The sequence below is a fragment of the Coenobita brevimanus genome, chromosome 71 (assembly GCF_032717465.1).
Source record: "Coenobita brevimanus isolate Jiangsu-jjx chromosome 71, ASM3271746v2, whole genome shotgun sequence".
Classification (NCBI taxonomy): Eukaryota; Metazoa; Arthropoda; class Malacostraca; order Decapoda; family Coenobitidae; genus Coenobita; species Coenobita brevimanus.
This window is the reverse complement of record NC_137024.1, coordinates 52,652,839-52,680,679: the sequence shown is the minus strand read 5'-3', so window position 1 is coordinate 52,680,679 and position 27,841 is coordinate 52,652,839. Positions and strand designations below refer to the sequence as shown.

At 39.5% G+C, this 27,841-nt stretch overlaps 1 protein-coding gene across 2 annotated transcripts in view; it reads left to right on the top strand.

Annotated features, from left to right (window-relative positions):
- The window catches only part of LOC145406640 (uncharacterized), a 102,070-nt gene that overhangs the window by 37,496 nt on the left and 36,733 nt on the right, over nucleotides 1–27,841 (top strand). For both annotated transcript variants that reach the window (XM_080277719.1, XM_080277718.1), the window contains exon 4: nucleotides 13,461–13,541. In XM_080277719.1, the coding sequence (XP_080133845.1) occupies nucleotides 13,461–13,541 (81 nt within the window). The remainder of the gene's footprint in view (nucleotides 1–13,460; nucleotides 13,542–27,841) is intronic.

Here is a 27,841-nt window from a genome sequence, read left to right as displayed (position 1 = left end):
GGAGGAGTTCTTACAAAAAAATGGGTCAGAATATTCTGCAGTGTTTAGTGATTACTGTAGGTTATTTTTTGTACTTGAATGTGCTTTACTTGTACATCAAACATTAGCTTCTTGCCCATATGGGTGTTATCAATATGCCAAAGATGACAATGTATTTTTTGCCTACATAAATTTTATTTTTATTCCAAATTCAGTATTACAGTTAATTAATTGATTTATTTTTTTGCCTACACGGGCCTTAGTCACTTACTACAATTTAAAATGTAGGCTAGTTTCTTGTCATGGCCTTACCTGTAAATTATGCAATGCAAAACTATCGTACATGATTAGTTTTGTTATTTTAGTACCGGTATCCTTTCATCTTTTGCAGTTACGTAGGGTTGACATATGACATATATGTTAATAATTAACAAACATACCATATGTTGACAGAGTTTGGTATGAACTGGAGATTACCCTGATGGTCCAGACAATCTGCTAATTCGGACAACCCTTCCCCCCATATAGTCTGAATGAGAGAGGTTCTACTGTATATATATATATATATATATATATTGCCAGACACCATAATCCCGTAAGGGGTGGCCACTTGACTTTGAGTTATTTGTTTTATGGGGAGGGACACTAACCTTCCACAAACCCACTTGTTGACACATAGGGAGCACATATGGTTTGGTTATATGGGTACCACCCAGCGTTGTAAAAGGTTTCTTGGCTTACAGCAAACCATTTGGCTTGTCACTCAATGGAAAGCCACCTGTGAAGGAAAGGAAGGCAATAAGATGTGACAGGAATGATGGGAGAAATAGGAAGAGAGGAGGACAGACACAGAAAAAGAATGATAAAGGTGAAGGAAAAAGTAGGCAGCACTGCATCAAGTGAGTGGATGATGGTCGCCACCACCTATATACAGTATATGTATATATATATATATATATATATATATATATATATATATACAGTAATCCCTCTACTATCCTATGTAATAAAGCCAAAGGCTTGTCCGGAAAGTGGGACCCTGGCTCCTAATTGGTACTTAAGGACCCTAACCCAGCCTAACTTTGAAAGCCACCTAAATAACTCCTTACCGGACATGCATAGCACCTGTTTAAACCTATTTAAGACCCTATTCACACCAATAATGGACATAAAGCATGAAATAAATGAAAAGGAACCAAAGAATGAGGAATTAGAAGTGACTGTACCTCAGCCAGGGTACTTACAGCACGTTTGTGGCCGCCTTTTCTAAGGTTTTGGCAGTGGTGAAAATGCTCTTGAAGCATGTACAGTACAGTAATCCAGTGTTGTGCTGCATGTAGTTCTTTGCACTGTGAGTTATAATTGTTTAACACTGCACATTGTTCTTAACTGCACCACGCCAGTTTCAACTGCCAATTTGCACTCCACAGTTAATCCTTTGCACTCTAAATACTCATTTCTTAACACTGCACAACACTGTAAATTCCCGTGTGGTCTAGTGGCGAGGTATTGCAGTTTATTCACTGTTTATTCACGAAAAATGAGCAAGTGTGGCTTCCATTGCAATAAGCATCTACTCGTGATCAAAGTTAGGCAGTAACTGCTGGTTAGAGTGTTGGTGACGGGGAAACAGTTGCCAGATCACAATGGCCACATTACCAAACTCTTCAATTTTCATTACCAAATTTAACTTTTCATTACCAGATTCATAAAGCTAGCATTTATTCTTCACTGATTATATATACAAGTGGAAATACATGTAATCACTCTTCATATAATTAACAGCATGTTGATTATTTTCATGCTATGTTGGCTAGCAAATTAATCAGAAAGAGCAAACAATCCACCATCTCCATCCTGTGTATCCTCATACATGTGAAAAATCCGTTTGGTAATGCATTATTTTGATTAATTACCAAATGAATTTTTCATCACCAAATTGGCCCATAATTGGTAATGAGAAATACCAAATGGCAACTCTGACAGGGGAGGGGGGAGGGGGGACGAAGGAAGGGGTGAAGGCTCTGTGATGTAACAGCTGTTCAGTGCCGCGCGGCAATTTCAAATTACGGGAGGGATTTTTTTTTTTTGGGGGGGGTTCCGAAGGTCCAGGCCCACAGTGTCCGGTAAGTGGGGTGTCCAGAAAGTATGGGGATTACTGTATATATATATATATATATATATATATATATATATACATACATATCCTGTATATGTATATATATATATATATATATATATATATATATATATATATATACTGTATATATATGTGTGTGTGTGTGTTTTCATTTTTGTTTTTAAAGGCTCCAACATGCTTGCATGCGTTCGCCTTGGTCACCTATTGGCGGCTTTCCACGCTGCACGATCCATTGCAGTTTCCCTGTTCAGTCCCTTAAACCTGAGGTCACACTGAATGACCTTGTCCCATGTCTTTCTCGGTCTACCCCTCATAACCCCACCCCCAATATTAACACTTCTCACCTTCCTCACTTAATTATCATCCCCCATCCTCTCCACATGTCCAAACCATCTCAGTCTTCCTATCCCCATCACAACACCAATACACTCCAGTCCCATCCTACCTCTCAACTCTTCCATCGTAACCCCCCCCCCCCCCGGACCTTGCACGCTGCAGGGACGCACTACACATCCACCTAATCATTGACATCTCTTTACGTCTGAGCCGGCGAATATCCTCCTTTACTGCCCAGGTCTCACTACCATACAGCATTACACTCCTAACACATGCTGCATACAAAGACCCCTTAGCACGTAGGGAGAGCCCTCTCAGTGTCAGAAGAGGCAAGAGCTCCTTGAACTTCTTCCAACCATTTCTCACCCTAGCTACAGAGCTAGCTCCAGCCCCACCTCCAGGACACAAGATGTCTCCCAAATAACAAAACTCTTCCACACACTCAAGAGATTCACCAGCAAGTTCAGTCCTTCCACCCCTGATAATCTCCACCTTCTCCCCCTGACATGCCGTTCACATAAAATTATCATTATCTCGAAGTCTGCCTCTGATACCACTACATCTCTTGTGCACCCATTTATCACAAACACTGCACAAGATAGAATTACTTCCCTCGCCCTTGTGGCAAACTGCACATGGCCACTCTCCCTCGTCTTTGACAGCACCGCCACCAACCCTAGATATCATCACTTTTGTTTTATCTGCATTTGCCCTTAAGCCCTTGTGCCCCATACCGTCTCTCCACTTCCTAAACCCTTCCTCCGCCTCCCTTTCGTTCTCTGCAATGAACACCAAATCATCAGCATACAATATCTCTGACGGGAGTCCGTTTCTAAAGTCACGTGAGAGGGCTTCAGGTACCATGATAAACAACATGGGACTCAAAACTGACCCGTGATGCACACCAACATTCACGGAAAACTCATCACTCAAATCTCCATTCACTCTTACTTTTTTTTTTTTTTTTTTTTTTTTTTTTTTTTTAAGAACGAAGGAAGGAAAAACAAATGAGTAAAAAAAAAAAAATAATCCATACACCAGATTACTGGTGTCCTCTGTTCATAAAATATCTGTAACAGTTAGACTTGAACAGTTGTGGGTTGAAATTTGGAGAGAAACAACTGTGGGGAAGCAAGTTCCAGAGAGATGCAGTTCGGGGAATGAAAGAATTCTGATAGGCAGAAGTTCTGCAATATGGCTGAGTGACATTCCAGTCATGAGCGTTACCAGATGCCCGTGTAGCACGAGGGAAGGCATGGGGAGGTGGCATCATGGACGCAACTTTGTCTGAGCATTTGCCAAAAAAATATCTGTAAAATAATGCAAGGAGGCAACATTCATTCTTACTTGCAGGGGAGGTAGTTTATATGTAATGGGAGGGTTGTTAATGATTCTAACAGCTTTGTTCTGAATTTTGTCTAGTTGTCTTAATGCAACCTCTCCACAACCATTCCACAAGGGTGAGTAATATTCAAGCTGAGAGCGCACATGACTCTTATAAATTATAGCTAACTGCTCATCGGCGAAGAAGTTACGGACTGTGTACAATAATCCAAGTTTCTTTGAGGTGGTTTTAGCAAGTGATCTGACATGAGAGGTCCAGCTGAGGGCACTGTTAAGTGAGACGCCAAGAATTTCAATACTTTTGGAGATGGTAATATTAGTAGCACTGAAGGTAATGTACAAATCTGGCAATATCTGTCTACTGTATTAGTAAACTGTATATATTTAGTTTTACTAACATTAAAAGAGACAAGGTTGTTTTGTCCCCATTCACTGATTGTAGATAGATCTTGAATTATGGAGATGGCTGTACTGAGTTGAGAGGTAGAGATATTAGACTTTGTAAATGGATGTCTGAGTGTGAATGAACTATGTAGTGTTGAGTCATCTGCATATGAGTGAATGGAACTGTGGGTGTCAGATAAGAGATCATTAATATGAACCAGAAATAGGGTTGGCGCCAGAACTGATCCCTGCGGCATGCCGGCGTTAATTGAGTGGAAATTCGAATATACATCATCTTCTTTTACTCTTATTTTCCTGTCACTAAGATATGAAGAAATCAAAGGAAGAAAAGACGTTAGTCCATAGCAAGGGAGTTTGGACAGCAGGGAATGATGCCATACTCTGTCGAAAGGTTTAGAGATATCAAGAGCTACTGCATGAGTTTCTCCAAAAAGATCAATTGATTGGTGGATGGTATGAGTTAAGAGATTGAGTATGTCAATGGTGGATCTTTCATGGCGAAAACCCTATTGTCTATCACTAATTAGGTTGTTGGATTCAAGATGTTTAACAATGTGCTTATTAATTAAAGTTTCAAATACCTTACGAAGAGAAGATGTGACAGCTATTGGTCTGTAATTGGAGGGGTCAGACGAACTTCCTTTCTTCGGAACTGGGTGGATATTGGCTCCTTTCCATGAATTTGGGAATAAAGAAGTATGTATGCATAGTCTGAATAATTTAGCTAGGACAGAGGCAAATTCAGGAGAACACTTTTTCAAAACAATTGGCGGAATTCCATCTGGGCCTGGAGCTTTGTTGGTAGGTAAATTGTCTAGGATGAATTTTACGTATCTTGTTTGTATTTTAAGTGGGGCAATTTCGGGAGAATCAAGTTCCAGTACTGGGACATTCTGGCTGGTATCGTCTATGGTAGAGTTTCTGGCAATGGTACTGGCAAAGATATCTGCTTTCACATGTGGGTCATTTGTAATGTTGCCATCTGAAGATTTTAGTGGGGGAATGGAAGATGACTTGTTAACGTTATTATTGAAAGAATTAAGAGTTGACCAGAATAATCTATTGTCATTAGGGCTGTTAAGTAGTTTTGATGCTTGTTTTTGAAGAAAGTTTGATTTAGATAGATTTAATACAGCTTTGCATGATTTCTAGCAATTTTAAATTGGAAGTGATTCAGATGTTTTTTATTTTAAATAAGAGTTATATGCTAATGACTTTTGGGCTGTTGCTCTGGCACAGTTGCCATCGAACCATTTTGGAGAGTTCGATCTTTTAGTGAACTGTTGACTAGGTATGAATAAATCCATACCAGCTAGTATTAAGTCGCAAATGTGGGACTGGGTAGAATTGGGATCACTAGAGAAGAAAGACTGCAATGGAACATCAGCAAGATAATTTCTAAATCCATCCCAGTCTGCCCTATCAAAGTGCCATCAGGTCACCCTGACAGGTTCAGAACTGGGAGGTGTGGGGGGTTAACTAATGAGGCTTTGATGAGATTGTGGTCAGAGGATCCAAGTGGTGACAGTACCTCTATCCTGTATTGATTTGGATTATTTGTCGAGAATAAATCCAAGAGATGGGCATTATGGTCAGGATTATCAGGTATTCTGGTTGGTTGCTTTACCAACTGGGTGAGATTAAACGATTCCGCAAACAGCTCGCACTCTAGACCAGTGTCATCAGTCCAGGCAGAATGCAATAACCATTCAACATTATGTATGTTAAAATCACCCAAAATGGTAATTTCGGTGCCAAGGGCAAGGTCAAGGTTACTCAACTGAGTGGATATGGAATCAAATACACTGGGTTCCAAAGAAGCATTGGGAGAACGATAAACTACACAGTTATATTTGGTAATGTTCTGACAATTTAATTTATATAAAGAGTAATCAAAACTGGATGAAGTGAAGTTTAAAATAGTGTCAACTGCATATTGGGATTTGATATAACAACAGGTGCCGCCCTTGTTACGGAAGTTTGTAAGGAGATGGTAACCGGGAAACCAAATGGAGATATATCGGTAGAGGGTGAGATTTGTGGTTCTGTGAGGAAAAGGGCCAAAGGGGATATAGACTGAAGGAAAAAATGAACTGAGTTTAAATTTGTGGTAAGGCCGCGGATGTTGGTAAAGAATAAGGCCACACTGTCACTTCTTCGCCGACGAGCATTCCTGGAAATAGCAACAGTCGCTGCCGACACAGTCACTTGATGGTGACCGGGAGGACCCTGGGTGCGAGCACCCACATACATAACCATCCTAACCAGCCACTTCTCCAAGCCAAGCTTTCTCATTGCCCACTTCACCACCTCTCTAGGGACTCTGTCAAAGGCCTTTTCCAAATCAACAAAAACAAAATACAGATCCCTTCTCCTACCAATATATTTTTCCTGAAGCTGTTGAACAATGAATATGGCATCAGTGGTCCCCCCTACCTGGCATAAACCCAAACTGCATCTCATCAATATTCACTCTTTCTCTAATCATACCTTCTAAAACTCTCTCCATTTCCGTCATTATCTGATCTAAAAGCTTTATACCTCTATAATTTCCTCTTTCCAGGGCATCACCCTTCCCTTTATACACATTTACAATTACACTCTTCAGCCAATCATCTGGGACAACACACACATAAATAATCATATTCATCAGGTCAGTGACTAACCTTACCCCTATATCTCCTGAGACCTTCAACATTGCGGCAGTCAACCCAGATACACCTGCTGCCTTCACCACCTTCATCCTGCCTATTGCCTCACTCACAGTAGCAGCGTCAATCAAAGGCCAATGGCCAAACACTGGATCTGCTGGCTCTAAACCTTCCCTGTCCCAGTCAAACACCTCATTCAACAACCAGTTATAAGGCTCTCTCCATGCATCTTCAATATCCCCACTGTTCACCACTACCCTTCCTTCATCATTCTTCACTCACTGCTCACTTATAATATCCCGATTATCCCTCTTCATCTGATTTGCCACCTTAAATATCATATTTTTCCTTTCTCCATGATTTAGGTTATCAAGTAAAAGTCTCTGTGACTCATACTTTGCCCTGTATACCTCTCTTCTAGCCCTATGCTTGGCAGCCAAGTATTTCTCCTTGCTACCACCCTTCTTCCATTCCACAAATCAATAGTTTGTGCTGCTGCACACACTTCTCACTTCCTATAACTTTAACATCCCTCACTAACCTCCTATCAGCCCTCATAACCAGAGAATACTCTATCTGACTGCTATTTCCCTCAGATTCATACATAATTAACCTACTCTCTCTTTTCCTAAATATGTTGTTGCACCCAATCATGTCCGTTGCCTCCCCAAACTCGAATATCCTTTCCCCCTCCGCATTCCTTATACCATACGCACATCCCGCATGTATTCCTTCATAACCTTGTGCTGCTTCACCTACATGACGATTTAAGTCCCCTCCCAAAACCACTATCTCATCATCCCGCATACTACCTACTACATGTGTTAAATCATCCCAAAATCTATCTTTCTACTTCATCCAATCCTCGCCGTGGAGCATATGCCGATATAACTGCAGCTGTCTTTCTACCGAATAGAATTTTCACTACCAGTATCCTATCGTTTACTCTTATAACATTCATAATGTATTCCACCTATTTCTCCGCAACCATCACACCAACACCCCCATATCTGTCTGTACCCAGGCCTGCTGCTGACTATCCAGGAGGAGGCATAGCACTCATCTACTCAGCAGCACTTGCAAACGTTTCTCTCATTGACTCAGACCTGACCCCATCTTCATTTGAATTTATGGAAGTATTAATAAATTTCCATCAAAATACCATTAGAATTGCAGTTGTCTATCGACCAGGTCATCCGGGCAGAGATCGAGATTTTATGGAGGAATTTGGGCAGTTTCTAGAAGGGTTTTCTCTTACACCTGGAGGACTTGTTTGTGGTGATTTCAATTGTTGGGTTGACAGTCCAGAGTCAAAACCATTTTCTTCAGAATTTCTTGAGTTGATCACCCAGAACAATTTTTTCAATCATGTGAGTAATCCAACTCATGTCTCAAGACATGTCCTTGACTTGATCTTGTCCCCTGTTGGTTGCAGGCGCGTATCAGATGTGGAGGTTGACTCATTTGACCCCCTCATCTCTGATCATGCTCTGATCACTCTTAGTTTTGATGTCCCGAAATCCCCTTCATGTAAAAAGGTCATCAGATTCAGAAATTACAACAATGTTGACCGCCAGTTGAGTTTTGAAATTGATCAACGTTGAAACTCCATCGATTCTTCAAGTCTTTCTTCTGGTGAATTGGTTGATATTTACAACAACAAGCTCAGGTCAATTTTTGACCATTATTGTCCTGAGGTAGTAAAAACAATCACTGTACGTGATAATTCTCTGTGGTATGGTCCATCCATTAATTCTTTGCGTAAACAACGTAGAAGGGCAGAACGTGAGTGGCACTTGCAGCGGACCGAAGTAACTCGTTTGCGTTATTTTTTTGCGAGAAGAGCAGTCGTTCACACTGTAAAAGCCCAAAAGGCTAGGTATTATCAAAATAAAGTTGATTCATGTGGTGGTGATTAAAAAAAAACTGTCTGCAGTTGTGAACAATTTGGTTGGTCGGAGGAATGTAATTGTTAAACCAACTTCTGTATCTGATGCCTAATTGGCTTCTGATTTTGCTTCATTTTTTACAAGTAAGATATTTCGTATAAGAAGTGATTTAGACAGTAGTTCTCCTAGTGAAGCGTACTCAGTTGACTTCCAGCCACAGTGCACAGGGGATCATTTGCTTTCAACATTTCATCCGCTGGATGTAAACAAAGTCAAATGTTACATCAGAGAACTTAATAAAACATTTTGCTCACTCGATCCGTGTAACATGTTATAACTGCCTGATGTGTATGAGCACGCTGCAGACTTTATCTGCAACATAATAAATAGATGCTTCTTAGAAAGTAATTTTGTGCAGTCTGAGAAATGTGCTTTGCTTAGGCCCCTAATTAAGAAACCTGGCCTTGATGTCAAGAGCATGACAAATTATCGTCCCGTCTCTAACCTGTCTTTTTTATCCAAGATTATTGAGCGGGCCATACTCGATCGACTCTTACCACTACTGGAACACAACAGAGTTGTTCCTGTTGTTCAATGAGCATACAGAAAATACCATTCAACTGAACCTGCACTAACAAGGATTCAGAGTGACTTGGTGGCAAACACTTGTAGTGGGATGTCCTCTCTCCTAGTTCTGTTGGATCTGTCTGCAGCTTTTGATACAGTTGATCATAAACTATTGTTGGATGATCTGTATTTTTATGGCGTTCGCAATAGTGCCCTTTTGCTCCGTAAGTCGTATCTGTCGGACAGATCTCAGAGAGTGGTTGTTGATGACGCTAGCTCTGATTTTGCTCCTCTTCTATTTGGAGTCCCTCAAGGATCAGTTTTGGGTCCAATTCTATTTACTATCTACACAAGTAGTTTATCGTCTCTACTTGATGCTCATGATGTGTCCTATCATTTTTATGCTGCTGACACCCAGCTCTATGTTAAGATGTCAGATATCAACAATACTAAGACAAAGTGTGAATCTCTAATGTCTGATATTAAGATTTGGATGGCTAAGAGGAAACTTAAGCTGAATGATGGTAAAACTGAGATCATCATCATCAGAGGAAACAGAAGGGGTGATGACACTGACAATGCCCTGGCTTTGAACATTGGCGTGTCACAGCTGCATCCAGTCAGTTCTGTTCGAAATCTGGGTGTTTATTTTATTTCTAAGTTAAATTACAAAGAACATATTAATCAGGTTGTAAGAGGGTGTAACTTGCATATCAGAAATCTGTACTCTGTGAGAAAATTCCTGAATAGACGGTGCCTCTTAACATTGGTCCATGCAGTGGTCTTGTCTCGTGTTGATTATTGTAATTCACTGTGGGTTGGTCTTCCAAATAATATACTAACCAAAGTTCAGTCTGTGTTGAACAGGGTGGCACGGCTTATCTTTGGTCTCCCCCCGAGAACCTCAACTATCCCGTTTCTGATTGAGTTGCATTGATTACCAGTAAAGGCTAGAATTGAATTTAAACTATCTTATTACATTCAAGGTTCTTAAGTTTGGTGAACCGAAGTATCTTGCTGAATTGTTAAAACTCCCATCGACACGCCCGGGTGTGATGTTACGCAGTGAAGATGATTCCTTGCGTCTTGATGAGCCAGGAGCCATTCACAAGTCATCTTTCTCTGATCGTTCTTTTGCATATAGAGCCCCTAGATTATATAACAGATTGCCATTGTCCTTAAGACAACTCTCTACTGTTGAATCCTTTAAGAGACAGCTGAAAGCCTTTCTTTTTTCAAATGCTATGACCTGGAGAGAGGTGCTATGACGGATGATTATAGGGTTTAATTATTGCCACTTTCATGTATATATGATGTAGCTTGTATTATTTGCAGGAAATGTCACAATTCTTGTAATTGTAAAAATAATGTATGTGAGTCGAGCGCTAGTGAATTCCCAAAAGGAAGAACTGGCGCTTTTGAGATACAAAAGGCCAGATTATTATTATTATTATTATTATTACCCCCTGCCAAAACAATTTATAGGAACAGTCCTTCCCAACAATCTTTCTGGCTGATCCACTCCTGTACCGGACTTTCTGCAAACACACTACATCCACCCACCTCCTACTGAATGCCTCAATGAGTCTGGAAAAAATCAAATTTAGTAAACTGTACACCAAAATGACAATGTTCACCCCACCTGTGGCTAAAACACATTAATCTTAGTCTAAAAACTGTTTAAAATCAACCTAAACACACAATTTTAATCTAAGATATCATCATAATCGGTAAAAAAAAAAAAAAAAAAAAAAAAAAAAAAAAACATTAAACCGGAGTTTGGCCATCGTTAGGCAGGGTATGGTGGTATTTCTACCCCCATCATTAAGGCGGGGTATCGCATCTAGGGGTATCATACATCGAGGTATTATTGTATTGGTTTTGCTTAGCATTGGCATCATTGATATTTTATTTTTGGAGAATGTATAAAAAAAATTGTCAGGGAGTACTCCACTTTACTTTACTTTATCCTTGTAGTAGTAGGGGAGTAAAAGTAGCAGTGTAGCAACTGTAGTCCCAGTAACCAGATGTAAGGGGGTGCTGGACTATGTGGCCTTACTGCATGGGGTGCTGAGGCCGGAAAAGGTTAAGAAACGCTGATCTAGGAAGAAAACTGAATGCAAATTATTCTGATAATAGGAACTTATTCTGGGAAGAGGTGCAGAAGTGTAAAGTGACAGCAGAAAGAAATGTGAAAATGTGAAGGATGTAAGTGGTAGATTATTCACCCATGGGGATGAAGTAAGAACCAGATAGAAAGAATATCTTGAAAGCCTGATGAATGGGAATAGAGAAATCAGAGCAGCTATAAAGCAGCTGTCAACATAATTGGTTGGGAGGGTGTGCAGAGAAGGAATGCAGTGCCAGGAAACATGATGCTGTGAAGCGGCTGAAAAATGGGAAGCAGCTGGGGTTGATGAGGTGTATGCAGAGATGGCTAAGTATAGTGGAGAGAGAGGAATGAAGTACTTGTTGGAGATATGTAAAAAGCCATGGATGAGTGAAATTGTACCAGCAGTGTGGAAAGAGGCTGTGATTGTACCCCTGTACAAAAATAAAGGTGAGCGAAGTGAGTGCAAGAATTATTGTAGCATAAGTTTATTGATTGTGGTAGGAAAGGTATATGGAAGAATTATTATGGAGGAAGTAAGAGAGGTATCAGAAGTCCTAGTGAGTGATAAACAGGGTGGCTTAAGGAGTGGCAGAGGATGTGTGGATCAAATATTTGCAGTATGACAGATAGTGAAGGCTTAAGAGGAGAACTATAAGGTGTTTATGGCATTCATGGATCTGGAAAAAGCATACTGTAAGGTAGACAGAGAAGGATTGTGGAAGGTTTTGTGCATGTACATTGTAGATGGTAAGCTGCTTGGTGCTGTCAGGAGTTTTTGTGATGGTAGTGAAGCATGTGTTAGGGTAAATGGGCATCTAAGTGAATAGTTCACGATCGATGTGGATGTGCGACAAGGTTGTGTGATGTCCCGATGGTTGTTCAGTATATATATGGATGGGATGATGAGAAAAGTGAAAACATGAGTAATGAAGAGAGGGATGGCACTGGTAATGAATGGTGATGGATGGACTATCTCAAATTAGTTGTATGCAGATGATGCATTAGTACTTGCAAATACCGGACAAGAACTTGGTAGATTAGTGCAGAGTTTTGTAGATGTCTGAGAGCATCGTGTCTTGAGAGTAAACATAAAAAAGAGTAAAGTAATGGTTACTGAGAGAGAAGGTGACTCCCAATGCAATGTAATTGTAAATTTAGAGAGATTGGAATTAGTGTGAGAGTTCAAATACCAGGCTACAGTGATAGAAGAGAGAGGAAAATGTGCAAAGAAGTGGAAATTAGAATGACACAAGGAAGGAAAGTAGCTGGTGCTATGAAGGCCTTGATATGAAACAGAGGCTGGAGGGTTGCAGCTGCATGAGTTTTAGTGCCAACTTTAACATGTGGATGTGAGACTATGGTGTGGCGTGAAAATGAAAAGTCAAGAGTGAGAGCAGTGGAAATGGGACCACTGAGGAATGTATGTGGAGTACAGAGAGTGGATAGGATACAAAACAATGTGATTCGTTAGAGATATGGAATGAGGAAGTCTGTGGACACCAGAATCGAAGAGAGTGTACTATGATGGTATAGTCATGAGGAGAGAATGGATAACAATAGAGTGGTGAAAAGGTGTATCTGAGCGAATTTGAAGGAGGAAGGAGGCGATGTTGGCCTCGGAGAAGGTGGAGGGATATGGTGGATGAGTGTGAGGAAAAGAGATGTGGAAATCAGTGAGGATAGAGAACTGACAAGAGATCGAACCGGCTGGATGAATGTTGTGAGAAGTGCATGATCATGGATTTGGCACCCCTTTTTAACAATGACAGTGTCCGGATTGACTCTATCGGATGTGAAGTTACAGAATGCGGTGAATGTTTTTGATGTATCAGATAAAGCCAGGATTCCAGGGACTTGAATGATGAGTGAATGAAAGCATGGCTCATTGGATTGGGCAAACTTGGCCTGTCTGGACGTTGCTACTCCTCACCCTGCCCTAGTGTGGGAAAGGAGGTCCTAATGATGATTATGATGATGATGATTTAATACTGTACTGTAATGATGCACTATTATTTACTTTGCATTTGTTTTTTCAGAGGCGCCAATGCAAGAGATGAGTGCTGAGGAGAAACAGATGCGAGAGGTGTTGGGATTTGCTTCCTTCCACACCACTAAAGGTTAGTTATTTGCATGTGCATATTGAATAAGGGTATACTAACGACATTTTGAAAATTCTGCTTCCATCCATTGTACTTATTAGGAATTTCATTTAATAACACTGATTTTTGTTTTGTCTAGAATCCAGTATTACTAGAAGCACTGGCATGGACTTGGTCATCCAGTATTGCTTGTCTTTATTCAGCAGTATATGAAAACATGAGGGTCTCAATATAGATTGAATTAATGCAACAGATGCCCAACTTCTGAAGCTCTTTAATGTTTCTAAGATTAGGAAAACATCTTTCCACTTCTTTGTTTCATGGCTTTCTTACATGAAACAATATTGATATTGATAGTTTTTTGTGGCATAGCAATAATTGCTGTGGCTGTAAATGTTATTTGCTGGAGAAAATGTCATAAAAAAGTCTGCCATTTTCAAAAGCAGATGCCACTTATTATAGATAAATTATGAAAAAAGTTGTTACTTTATGTATTTTTAGTATGAGTATTAGATTTCTAAAATCATGGCTGTACAACTTCATGATAGCATGATCATGATCGTCATCATCATCTTTATAGTGCCTTGTTTTAGTGCCTAAGGATGAGGTGAGGCAGGATCCAAAACGATAGAAAGAGAAAGTACATGGACAAGGTTTTGGGAAAACTTATCAGCAGTATAATCGATGGAAATGGTTAGCCAGTTATCCATTACATGATTGCCATTATTATCAGTTTGTGGTAGCAGTGGTATATGGAAAAATGGTTGAAATTACCAAGATGTAGCTTGACCTGCATTAGCACCGTGAATACTTGAACCAAGTTTTTTTAAGGTTTTCAGCTTCTGGTGAATACTTAGTGCGGTAAAAGTCCATTAATCCAGACACGGATATTCCAAAAATCCCAATGATCCAAATTTTTGAAGAAAGCTGACAGAAACTCCAAAAGTAAAAAAAAAATCAAATTTAAAAAATTCAAACTCGGCGCCAAATGTGCCGAAGTGCCAGGCGGTTTGGTCATGGATGTTTCATGGAAGGAAGCTTCTGTATACTTTGATAAACTGGTGCATTTCATTGAACAAAATAATCATTACAATTGGGCTGAGGTGATCAGTTTCCATATCTTGTGAAACGAGCTCTACAAGAAACATGCGCAGGCTGTCAGGCAGGCTGATATCCATGTCTGGCTGAAGTGCATGAGCAACCAGGCAGGTAAATCCACTGATGATGACCCAAGACCAGCTACCCACACTTCAAAGAATGCCCCTCAAGGAACCCTAGAAGAACCTGGTAGTCCTGAGCCAATGCTTGAGGATGATGAGTGAAAGTGACAAACAGAGTGAAATATACTGTACCCAAGGTTTAAGGAATTTTCCACAGTAATACATATTAAGTGTTTGTGCTTTTGCAATACATGCATATTATTAGTAACCCTGGATATAATCTCTCTAATTGGATTTAACTGCCTACAACTGCTTTTTTCAACACTACACATTACTGGTGAGTTAAACAACCCATAACATCTCTTAATTTACCAATTACAGTTCGTGTCTTCCATATTACATTATTAAGTAAAAAATTTGTGTAATACATAAAGTAATGTTATATGTGCCACATTGTATTATGAATGAATGAAAAGTTATCCATTTGGTAAAATTTCATTTTAGACATGAAATTAAGTGTCTTACGGGCCCCACCCAAAAATGCGAAAAATCTGATAATCCGAATGATTCTCGGTCCACTACCATTCAGATTAATGGACTTTTACTGTACTTATGGATTTCACTTCTCCCCTTTCTAGAAGAATCAATATCAGTTTTAATTCATGAAAAAATAAAGCTAGCAGTTTTTCAAAGTTAAAGTAGGAAAAGCAGTACAAAGCAGACAGCAATGTTCCTTGCATAAGTGTAGGCAACACTGCATGTATTAGTAATGGCACTACAGTGTGGTCTCAAATTGAACAACATTATATCAAGATCTTTTGATAACTAGACATTCTGAATAGGCATTCTTAAATTAGTCATGTGGTACACAGGTCATTACCACTGTCCCCAAACTGAAGATGCGTTGTTAAAACCATGACATGGCAATCATCTTTAGAAGTTTTTGTTTCCTTGCTTGCAAGTCATCTATGTACAGCATCAGAGAGCATAGGATTATCCTACACTCTGACAGCATCAACAGAGCATCAGGCACTACTTCGGATCTGTAGGTGAGTAAAATTATTTACTTTCACATTTTAGTACTTATCATCATCATCATCATCATGATTACCCTGTTCCACACTAATGAATAGAGTGAGTCTGATTCAGTATTAGGAAAAGAGCTATTATTCTAGTGACCAGTGAGGTGGACCATGCATATAATACTCATTACAGTCTTCTGGTTTAAAAAATTCTGAGCTCCACTGTGCAGACAAAATTCTTCCACACTTTATGCTTTATTTGATCATTTTGTTCTTGCAGTGTTTGAAAATATGACCCAGTGTTAATATAGGTACTGGCACAGCTTCATGCAGTTGTCTCACAGTCCCATTGTTCAGTTTTCTGTTCTGTACCAAAGCACTTAAAGCAAAGCTACATTCCTTACTCAGACTGCTGTATTTCATACTTCCTACTCATTTCTGCTTTTCACTAAGGTACATGATATAAAACCTTATTGTCAGTTTAAATGGTTTTCCGTCTACCAACATGTTGCATTGCTAGTCATCGTGTTTCTCACCAGCTGTCACATCACTGTATTGTAGGGTTGCCATATCTGAACATTAAAAAAGAGGACATTCCCGAAGACATCCTGCCCCTGCCCGACACACTTTGGTGCTCACCTTGAAGCAGCTGTGATAATTAATTTTGCATGTTTGCATAACATTAATATGTATACAGTATACGCTGTGACCATAGAAAATGTCAACAGTAGAAAATATCTATAGTAGAGAATGCCAGTAGTAGAAAATGCCAACAGTGGACAATGTCTAGAGTATTTTCCAGTTTTGGCTTACTTGTCACAATTTTTTATTTACTGTAAATGTTTCTTTTCTAAGTTTAAATGACATTAGTCTTGGCTTTGCCATAAAGGGGAATTGGTTATAATTAATAAAATAGCAGTATGAAAATCATCATCGTCGTCATCATCATCATCATCCGGACCTCCTTTCCCACTCTAGGACAGGGTGATAAGTAGCGCGTCCAGACAGCCTAATTTGCCCAGTCCAATAGGCCATGCTTCCATTCGCTCATCATTCAAACCCCCGGAATCCTGGCTATATCTGAAATGCCAAAAACATTCACCACATTCTGTAGCTTCACATAAACGTATCCGATAGAGTCAGTCCGGACACTGTCACGTTAAACTGGGGTGCCAAATCTCTGATCATGCACTTCTTCTTATAGCATTCATCCAGCCAGCTCGATCTTTTGTTGGTTCCCCTAACCTCACCGATTTCCATACCTCTTTTCCCCACCCAGTCATCAACCATATTCTTCCACCTTCTCCATGGCCTACCTTGCCTTCTTCCTCCTTCAGATTCGCTCAGATATTCCTTTTCACCACTCTATTGTTATCCATTCTTTCCACATGACCATACCAGCTCAATACACCCTCTTCAGTTCTGGTGTCCACAGACTTCCTCACTCCACATCTCTCACGAATCATATTATTTTGTATCCTATCTGCTCTCTTTCCTCCACAAACATTCCTCACCAGTCCCATCTCCATTTCTCTTACTCTTGCCTTTTCATTTTCATGCCACACCTTAGTCTCACATCCATACATTAAAGTTGGCACTAACACTCCTTCATGTAAGCCTCGTGCAGCTGCAACATTCAGGCCTGTTTCTTATCAAGCCTTCATAGGACCGGCTACTTTCCTTCCTCGTGTTGCTCTACTTTCCACTTCCGTTGCACATTTTCCTCTCTTTTCTGTCACTGTACCCAGGTATTTGAACTCTCTCACCAATGCCAGTCTCTCTCTATTCACTGTAACATCGCACTGGGACTCAGTGTCTCTCCTGATTACCATCACTTTACTCATTTTTGCATTTACTCTCAAGGCACAGTGCTCACAGACATTAGCAAAACTCTGCACAACTCTACAAAGTTCTTGTTTGGTATTTGCAAGTAGTAGTGCATTGTCAGCATACAACAAATTTGAGATATTCCATGCATCACCATTCAGTACCATTGCCATCCCTCTCTCCATTACTCGTGTTTTTACTTGTCTCATCACCCCATCCATATATATATATATATAGAACAACCATGGAGACATCACAGAACCTTGTTGCATGCCCACTTTGATTGTGAACTATTCACTTAGATGCCCATTTACCCTTACACATGCTTCACTGCTTTTATAAAAACACTTGACGACACCTAGCAGCCTACCATCTACACCATACATGCGCAAAACCTTCCACAGTCCTTCTGTCTACTTTGTCGTATGCTTTTTCCAGATTCATGAATGCCATAAATACCTTGCGGCCTTTCTCACAAGCCTTCTTCACTGTCTGTCTCACTGCAAATATTTGATCCACACATCCTCTGCCACTCCTAGAGCCATCCTGTTCATCACTCACTAGGACTTCTGATATCTCTCGTACTTTCTCTCTAATAATTCTTCCATATACCTCTGATATCTCTCTTACTTTCTCTATACTAATTCTTCCATATACCTGCCCTACCACACTCAATAAACTTATGCCACAATAATTCTTGCACTCACTTTTCGCTCACCTTTATTTTTGTACAGGGGTACAACCACAGTCTTTTTCCACACTACTGGCACAGTTTCACTCATCCATGCCCTTATTCATATCTCCAACAAGCACTTCAATTCCGCTCTTTCCACTAGCCTTAATCATCTCTGCATACACCTCATCAGCCCCAGCTGCTTTCCTATTTTTCAGCCGCATCACAGCGTTTTTCACCTGTGCCAGTGAAAAAAATATAATAATGTGCATGGCTGAAGAACAAGGAAAAGCAGTACATGGCACTACATGCTAGCCCGAAAACTGCTAAGTTGACAACACCGTACAGGCGTACACATGACTTATGAGCTGATGAAAACTGAACAAGATTTGTACAGTTTCCACCTCTCTCTCTCTCTCTCTCTCTCTCTCTCTCTCTCTCTCTCTCATCCTTAGTCCCCCCAATGGAGGGGCAAGTGAATGGATGAAGATTTCGAGGCCTAAATGGAAGACATGTCTGGGAAAATAGGGACATATGGCAACCGTACTGTACTTTCATACAAACCTTTAGCCTTGTTCTGTCCTGGGAAACCTTAATGGAATAGCTATGACAAACTGCCTCTGGGCTGCTTTGTGGTTATATACATCTCTCTGTCTTTTGGTCACTCCACTTCTTCACTCTCTCCTACCTCTCTTTTATTCCATACCACACATGATCATCCATTTTTGGCATTACCATCGGTCTCACTTTCAGAAACTTTCTGTGGCACTGCATCTATATGTTTTCGGTTTCCAGTATGTACAAATATAATAAGAGATGAAATGGTGCAGTGACCTTCAGAACCAGGTGATGAAATCTTTGGAACTCAGCAGTCATCAGAATATAGTATGTGTTTATAATCACATTGTTTTTTTTTATGTTACCAGAGTTGCCAGTGATCCTAAGATGGGTCCTCTGGAGAATACTTTCACCTTACCTGATTCCAAAGCCAACATAAAAGTTCATAGCCATGGAAAGCACTGCATGTTGCAGCTATAAACCATTGTAGGTGAATGCCAGTTGTATTTAAAGAAAAACAAACAAACAACAAACTACTGCTCATAAAGTTAAGGAAAAAACTTACTAGGCTTGCACTCACATTTGCGTCTAACAGTACCACTATTTGGCACATATCTCACTCGCTTTTTATGTTGCATCTCAAAATACTGTAGAGTACTATTGACTTGCATCAACTGCAGGCATACAAGATGTGACTCTAATTTATAAAAGGACTAGAAATTATATAAAACTCACCTTAAAAATTAAAAATAATAAACATGGGTGATGTCTGTATGTCCAGCAAAGGGATGGAAGGTATTTATTTTGCATTTCTGTGTTTGGCCTTTAACCCTAGAATGCTTACGTCGGGTTAATTTCCCTGTTCGGCTATTTATTTATTTGCTATTTTGTTATGATAAGAGCTTTGGAGCTGTCCTTCCCTATACCTTCAATCCACCCTACCCCCTACCTACATAGGTAGTGGTGTGGTTTCATCTCGCATTTATCACCATGATATTTGGGTTTAAAGTGTTTTTTACCCAACAAAAGCATTTATGTTACATTTTTTTTATTTTTGTGTTTTCCTTTTTTCCCAGGTGTATAATTAGTTTCTGATTAAATCAAAGAGACTAAAGGGTGAAAACAATCTAAAAGAGTCTAAATTGATAAAAAAAAAAAGTGTTTCACAGGTATAATGTGGATTAAGTGTTTTTTACCCGACAAAAGCATTTGTGTTACTTTTTTTTATTTTTTATTTTTTTTATTTTATTTTTTTCTGGTGTATAATTAGTGTATGATTATATCAAAGAGACTAAAATGTAGGGAGACTAAAATAGACTAAACTGAAAGAAAATGTCGAAAAAAAAAAATTCTCCCGATGAAAGCAGTACTGTGAGAATAATAATGTAAGCATTCTAGGGTTAAGAGGTCCCCCCCCTCCAACTAAGTCCAAAACCCACCCAAATGAGCCCAAAAACAAGTTTAAAGCCAATCTAAATGGCTTAACAGATGTAAAAGAAGGTAACCTAAGGCTAATACCTGTAAATAACTCACTAAAACCAACAAATAAAATCTGAAAATTGTCAAATATAAGTCTGGAAAAAATCAAGCTTAGTAAACTGTACTCCAAAATGACAATGTTCACCACACCTGTGGCTAGAACACATTAATCTAAGTCTAAAAACAGTTTATAAATCAACCTAAACATCACAATTTTATTGTAAAATATAATCAAAATCAGTAAAAAAATAAAAAAAAATCGTTAAACCGGGGTTTGGCCATCGTTAGACAGGGTATGGTAGTATTTCTACCCCCATCATTAGGCGGGGGTATCGTATATAGAGATACCTGAATATATATATATACTGTATGTATACATACCGTATATCTACATTTATATAATTGAGTTTGAGTGTTGGAGGAGGCATGGAACACCAAGAACGAGATACAGTAGTTAGATATGGCAAGTGAATGTGTGAGAAACTATCTATCTATCTATCTATTGCCAGACGCCTCAATCCCGTTTGGGGTGGCCACAAACAAATCGCCTCCAAGTCGCCCTGTCCCCCGCCATTTCACTGCCCTGCTCCCAACTCACACCCCCCTCTCTCATATACCTCTCCACCCCATCCCTCCATCTCATCCTCGGCCTCCCCCTCCCTCTTCCCCCCTCCGCCTCACTCACATACACTCTCTTCGTCAGTCTTTCACCCTCCATCCTCTCCACATGGCCAAACCACCTCAGTGTGTTCCTCATAACGCTTCCTATCACATCCACATCCACACCACAACGCTCCTTTATATCCTCATTCGTCAGCCTGTCTCTCCACGTTACTCCACAGGCTCCTCTTAAATAACTCATTTCCACTGCTTTCACTCTTGACTTGTGAGAAACTGAAGTATGGAAATTAAGAAAGTTGTTAGTCTTGGAGACATTTGCTCACACTCAGTCCATCAGCAACATCCACCTCACAAGTTATGTCTTCTCCCTCACCCAGCGATGGAGGGCCTGGGGAAATACATTTTGGTAAATTGGGTACCTAGCCACATTGTCATTCAGGGAAGTGAAAAGATTGTCACAGCCACCAAACATGCTACAAGAGATCTGTTGATTTGTGTTTACCCCTGAAGATAGACATCAAGCAACAGTAAAACCAAATGACTGGCCCATTATTTTTAATGTGCACATATCATGTGTGGAACATGTACCTTGTATGCTGTGGCAACTTCCACCACTTGCCTTAGAGAAGGATGTTCCAGCCTGGGTGCCCACCAGCCCACCACCATGCGTGCATCACTGTAAATGCACTTATAAAATATTCAGTGTCAGCCAAGACAAGGAATGCCATTACTGCAAGGTGGTGTCCAACGTAATGCTGTTGCACTACCTCCTCAAGTGCCTGGTCACCACTGCTCATAGTAAGGTTGATGCACCACTGCCACCAGCCACTACTCTTGAAGCATTAGCAGCTGCTGTCAGGCTTTCTTCAGGAATATTGATGATTGACCTTCATGGAGCTGGTCATTTCCTCTTCCTTACTAAGACAGTCTGTCATGAACTCAACTTACTCTACAACACATTGAACAGTGTGGCAGGATGCATGGTCTGGGAGTCTCCATTCTCCCTCCTCATGCAACTGCACTTCAGGATTGCTGGTGATGGTTGCATGAAGGCAAGGGTCAGCTCCAGCACCATACCATTTGGGGGTGATTAAAAAAAAAAAAAACAGTAGGGGGGGAGGGGGGAGCTAGCAATGAATGGAAGTGATAGTGCACCGAGTGTGGAGATAATACTCACTTCAAAGAGTTGTACCCCATCTTTAATTTGGCATTCAATAGAATTATCACATTACTTACAGATGGGAGCACATGAAACAGAGACACTGCTGTAGCCTCAGCACACAAGCACTGGGTTGCCACTGCTTCAGGCTGACAAATTTCAGTGTGGGTAGAATGGAAATGATAACACCTTGGACCCCTACCAACTCTCACTTCTTACTATTCCCCACTTACTTCCACCACAGCTCATCAGCCAGAAGCAGCATAGTATATGTGTGTAGGGTTAATACAGCATCTTGCAGTATTTCACATGCTCATAGCTGTATATAATTGTTTGGAGGAAGCTTGCTTTAAGTGTGGATTTGAGAACTTTGAAGGCTTGACTGGACAGTGATTGGATGGATTTAATAATGAATCAATTTTACCTGGTGATGTGTTGGTACTTCTGCTTTGTGTTTTCATTTTCCTGTTTCTGAATCCTTCCCACTCCACTCATATAGGCAGCATTATTTGGTTTAGGAATGACCTGTATTAGTGATGGGATTAATGAAAGCTGTTTCTTACCCTTCCACTGTGGAAGGTCTCTTTTCATGTGAATGAAAGCTTCTGGAGATGGCAAGAATAAATTAAGATATCCTCAGATTGAAGGGTTAATGGAAGAGAATGATGATGATGGATATTGTATAATCTGTACACAACTTGGTCCCAAGAATTTTGAATTTTAGATCAGCTGTAATACAATATACTGTATTGATGATTTATAGTAGTTTTCTCTGGAGTGTCAGAAGTTCCTTGTACTTTATAAGTTGCAGTTGCTCAGCAATTTAACAAAGTGAGTTGGGACAGGTAATCGATTTGTAACTCAAAAAGTTTGTGTCGAAATTCCCTCATATCTGAGGCAAAATATGTACAGTACATATCTTTGGTGCACATACGAACACTGGCAGAAAAATGAAATTAGCGCCATTATTGTTAGTCATAATTAGTACTATACATATAAAGTATGTTGTTGATGTATGGTAGTAAAAGAAAAAAAGAACTCAGTATATGCTTCTCAAAAATACCTTGTTACTTGGAAGATTGTAATTAGGGGAGCAACTGAATGTTTTGCCAGATGTTATAGTTTTTGCAGTGATATTACTTGAAAACTAAAAGTAATTTTCTTTCTTTATTTTTTAGGGAAGAAAGTTGAGGGGAACAACGTAGGTGCTGTTCACGTGATTATGAAAAGAAAGTACCGCCAGTACATGAACAGAAAGGGTGGCTTTAACCGTCCTCTTGACTTTGTGGCTTAGACCATCTGCGTGGAACAAGGGATGAAATGGGAGGATGTCTTCTTAACAAAGCAGCCAACATGTTTGATACCCCAAATTGATTAATGATCATTTTGTTTTGTTAACAAATTTATATGCACTGTACAGTAATTTTTCACTTAATATGCTTTCAGCAAAAATTTTTTAATGCAAAATTATCTATTAGCCCCGTGAGCCTATGTAGCATCTTTTTAGCATATTCTTGCTGCTTCCAGGTACTGTAATTTTATTCAGTCTAGGAGAGCCCATGGTAATAAGGTGTTAATGAAGGTTATATCTCTCCACTTCAGTTCAAAAAGTTTCTCCAGATCTGAAAATAATCCTTAGGTTACATGAATAAAGTAAGAAATACATTGCTGGATTCAAGGTGTTAGTATAGAAACTCTCCATTTGATTCACCTTTGTTCATAATTAAGTGGTAAGAGTTCGGTTGAAACAATAGAGCTCTCACACAGTGTCAGTACGGTATATCATTTATTTAAATTATTTGTAAATACCTGGGTACAGTGATAGAAAAGAGAGGAAAATGTGCAAAAGAAGTGGAAAGTAGAGTGACACTAGGAAGAAAAGTAGCTGGCACAATGAAGGTCTTGATAAGAAACAGAGGCTTGAGTGTTGCAGCTGCACAAGGCTTACATGAAGGAGTGTTAGTGCCAGCTTTAACATATGGTTGTGGGACTATGGTGTGGCATGAAAATGAAAAGTCAGGAGTGAGAGCAGTGGAGATGGGACTGCTGAGGAATGTATGTGGAGTACAGAGAGTGGATTGGATACAAAATAATGTGATTCGTGAAAGATGTGGAATGAGGAAGGCGGTAGACACCAGAATCGAAGAGAGTGTACTGAGATGGTATTGTCATGTGGAAAGAATGGATAACAATAGAGTGGCGATAAAGGTATATCTGAGCGAATTTGAAGGAGGGAGGAGGCTAGGTAGGCCAAGCAGAAGGTGGAGGGATATGGTGGATGAGTGTGTGAGGAAGAGAGGTTTGGAAATCTGTGAGGCTAGGGGACTGACAAGAGATTGAGCTGGCTGGATGAATATTGTGAGGAGAAGCGCATGATCAGGGATTTGGCACCCCTTTTTAATGTGACAGCGTCTGGATTGACTCTACCGGATATGTTTATGTGAAGCTACAGAATGTGGTAAATTTTTTTGGCGTATCAGAAAGAGCCAGGATTTCGAGGACTTGAATGATGAATGAATGGAAGCATGGCCCAGTGAATTGGGCAAATTTGGGCTGTCTGGACATTGCTACTCCTCACCCTACCCTAGGATGGGAAAGGAGGTCAGGATATGATGATGATGATTAAATTATTTCCAAGTTTTTAGAGTTTGTTGCATACAGGTACTGTACACCCAGTCATAGTTTATATGCAACCTTGAATATGATTTGCTTAATGTTTGATAAGATAATCTTTTTTGTTTGGAACATAAAACATGATTCCCACTTCAAGGAGTCTTCACTTAATCAGTGTAGTTATTAGCAGTATGTAGTTATTACCAATATATATATATATATATATATATGTAGGGGTAAATGAGAAATTACTGTACCTGTGCACAGCAGGTGATGCCAAAGTCAGTATGTGAAGTTTAAAAATAAAGCTGTATTTAAGAGCATCATCACCTAAGTGGATAATGAGGTGTGTGGAAATGAATACTTAGTGATTGGAATCTGGTTGTTTGGTGAATTGCAGTGTTTAGAATAAAGGATTAAGAACTTCCCTCTGTAGCAGTATTAATGTATCCTAGGTGAGTACCATAAGATGGGGCTATTTGACTTGCTTTTGACTATTTTTCATTGTACTAAGGTTTGTAGTGCAACATTTAGGGCACTTAAAAAGATTTACTGTATGGATAATGAAACACAAATGATCCAGGTTCATATGTGAAAATGAATTTTAGCCTAGAAAAACACAGAAAGGACATATCTGAAAAATGAAAACAGTGTTTATCATCATCTGATGTGGGGCAGTTGGACTTGGTGGGCTTTTCTTCAGTGAAACATTTGAAGTTTTCATTTGAATCGCTCCAGTCTTCGAGGCCTTCTCGTCCAGTATTATTCTTTGGTTGCGTGCCTTCAGGAGACCCGCCTCTCCGCTCCATGTGCTTCAGTTTGAATTGAACCAGCAAGAAGTTCAGTTATATATGTTGATTGGTCCTCCTTTAGTCCATGACTGCTGCAAGTGTTCAGCCTTGTAAAAAACATGGACTAAGGTGCTTTCCACTGGCATTGATGGAAAACATGATGGTTGTTGAACCCTTAGTCATATTCATGATACGCTCCACATGTTTTATACCACGCCAGAATATCTGGAGCTTTCCCTTAGGATCATCCGTGATGTTGGTTTCGTCATAGTTATTGATGTTTGCAGGAGGTACTTCCCTAAGGCTGTCTTTTAGTTTTTTAAAGTTGGCCACTATGATGTCATCAGTGACGGCTGCCCACTTCCTTGAAATATTATGTCATGTCCTGGAGGACAGCAGGACTTTAATGTCTCTTCAGGAATCCATGTACCCAGTCTATACCTGGGAGATTATTCTTGAAATCTACAATGTAGTGTCTACAACTGTCATGGTAGTACTTAATGAAGTTGCAGCCTATAAATTGACCCAAAGTGCCAAGTCAGATTGCCCTGGGAGGCAAAGTCATATTGCCCTATTAGTCCAAAATCATAATATTCTAAAAACAAAAACAGCTAACTTACTTTGATAAGTGGGTAAACATTAATAACACTTGGCTTGTTATTACTGTATATATACGAGGGATAGCAGAGGGAAATACAGTTAGAATAATCTTATCATCATCATCATCATCCTCTAATCTTGTGTCGTCTCATGAGGAGTGGGGCTAGGCAAGTTGTTCCTGAGATTTAAGATGAGAGTGATGAGTCTTACTCATCCCTGTGTGGCATTACATGAGCAATAAACTCCAGTCACCCCTGGGATATAAACCTGCACAGGCTCAATCCGGTTGGAGGACCTTAATCACCCACAAAACCACCAGGGGCCATAATTTGATTATATGTTTACCACCCAGCATAGTAAATGGCTTCCTGGTGTACAGGAAACCATTTGGCTTGTCACTCAGTGTAGAGTCACCCATAGACAGAAGGAATGAAGGAAAGAAAAAAGAGGGAGTGTAGAGTCACCAGTAGGCATAAGGAAGAGGAGTGAATGAAGGAAAAAAGACAGAAGAGGAAAGGGCAGTCATCCGAGAGCAGCACTACATCAAGTGAGTGGATGGTGAGTGCCCCCAATAATCTTGTCTTTGTTGTAATCACAGCTCAAAAAAATCTGATAATGACAGGAATTAAAAATGGATTGCAGTTTGCTTACCCTCAGCATGCTATCCCTATACTTCATTTACAATATAAATTTCTGATTTTAGGGTATAGTACTACATGAAAAAGTCAAATATACCCCTATTTACACTGTCTGGATCACCTGAGTCTCATTACCCTGTATTGAGTCTAATTGCCCCAGGTGAGGTGAATAGTCCCATCTTATGGTGTATATATATATATATATATATATATATATATATATATATATATATATACACAGTATATATGTATATATAAAATTCATTTTAGCATTATAAATGAGACATAATCACTTGAGTCATAACACTGATTATTGAAGAGTTTTTAGCTTTATACACTGATTTCCTGTCTAAGTACTGTGTACACTCAAACTTCAATTTAAGGGACTAAATGGAAAATCAACTTGTTCCTTACTTGAAAATGTCCATTGTTTTACCACATATAAAGACAGTCTTATTATGAAATGCAGTGATTATTTCACTTATTTATATATATGATTATGAATATTATTTTACAGGTACTGTATAAAGAAACATATTAATGTGTATAACCTAGACATTACATATCATTTTTGAATGGTCCTGTCCATTTGTCAGGTAGAATATGAGGTTCCTTAAATCCGAAATCCCTTAAATAGAGGTCCCTTAAATCGGGGTTTGAGTGTACAGTACTTATAATTTATATGAAGCTTGGACAAGCTCTGAATTGGAGACCCTTCAGCTTGACAATGTATTTCCTCAGCTGAGTAAAACTGTGTAGCATTAGACAGAATATGATTTAAAAGATATTTAAATGATATCCTCTGTATGAAGGGGCTAACTGAGATTGCTTTTAATCCTTGTAGAGAGAAAGAGTCTTCCTGGGACCCAATAAAAAATAAAATTGGGGATGTTGTCAGGCTGAAGGGTTTAAAAATGCTTTTGTTTTTATTAATGAAAATAGTGTTAGTATATGTCTGTTAGATTAAGGTGTATTTTGATCATTGTAAGTTATTTTTTATTATTAATTTTTCTTACATCAGAGCGTTTTATACAGTAGTAAAATGGGTCTCAGGGTGCTCTGGTATACTTGTGAATAAGTTGTGATTACAGTAGAACCTCATTAATTTGTGGTAATTAGGGTTTGGTTTTGCCAAAGTAATTGACTTTTTGTAAGTTTTAGGCTAACAGGAATCTGG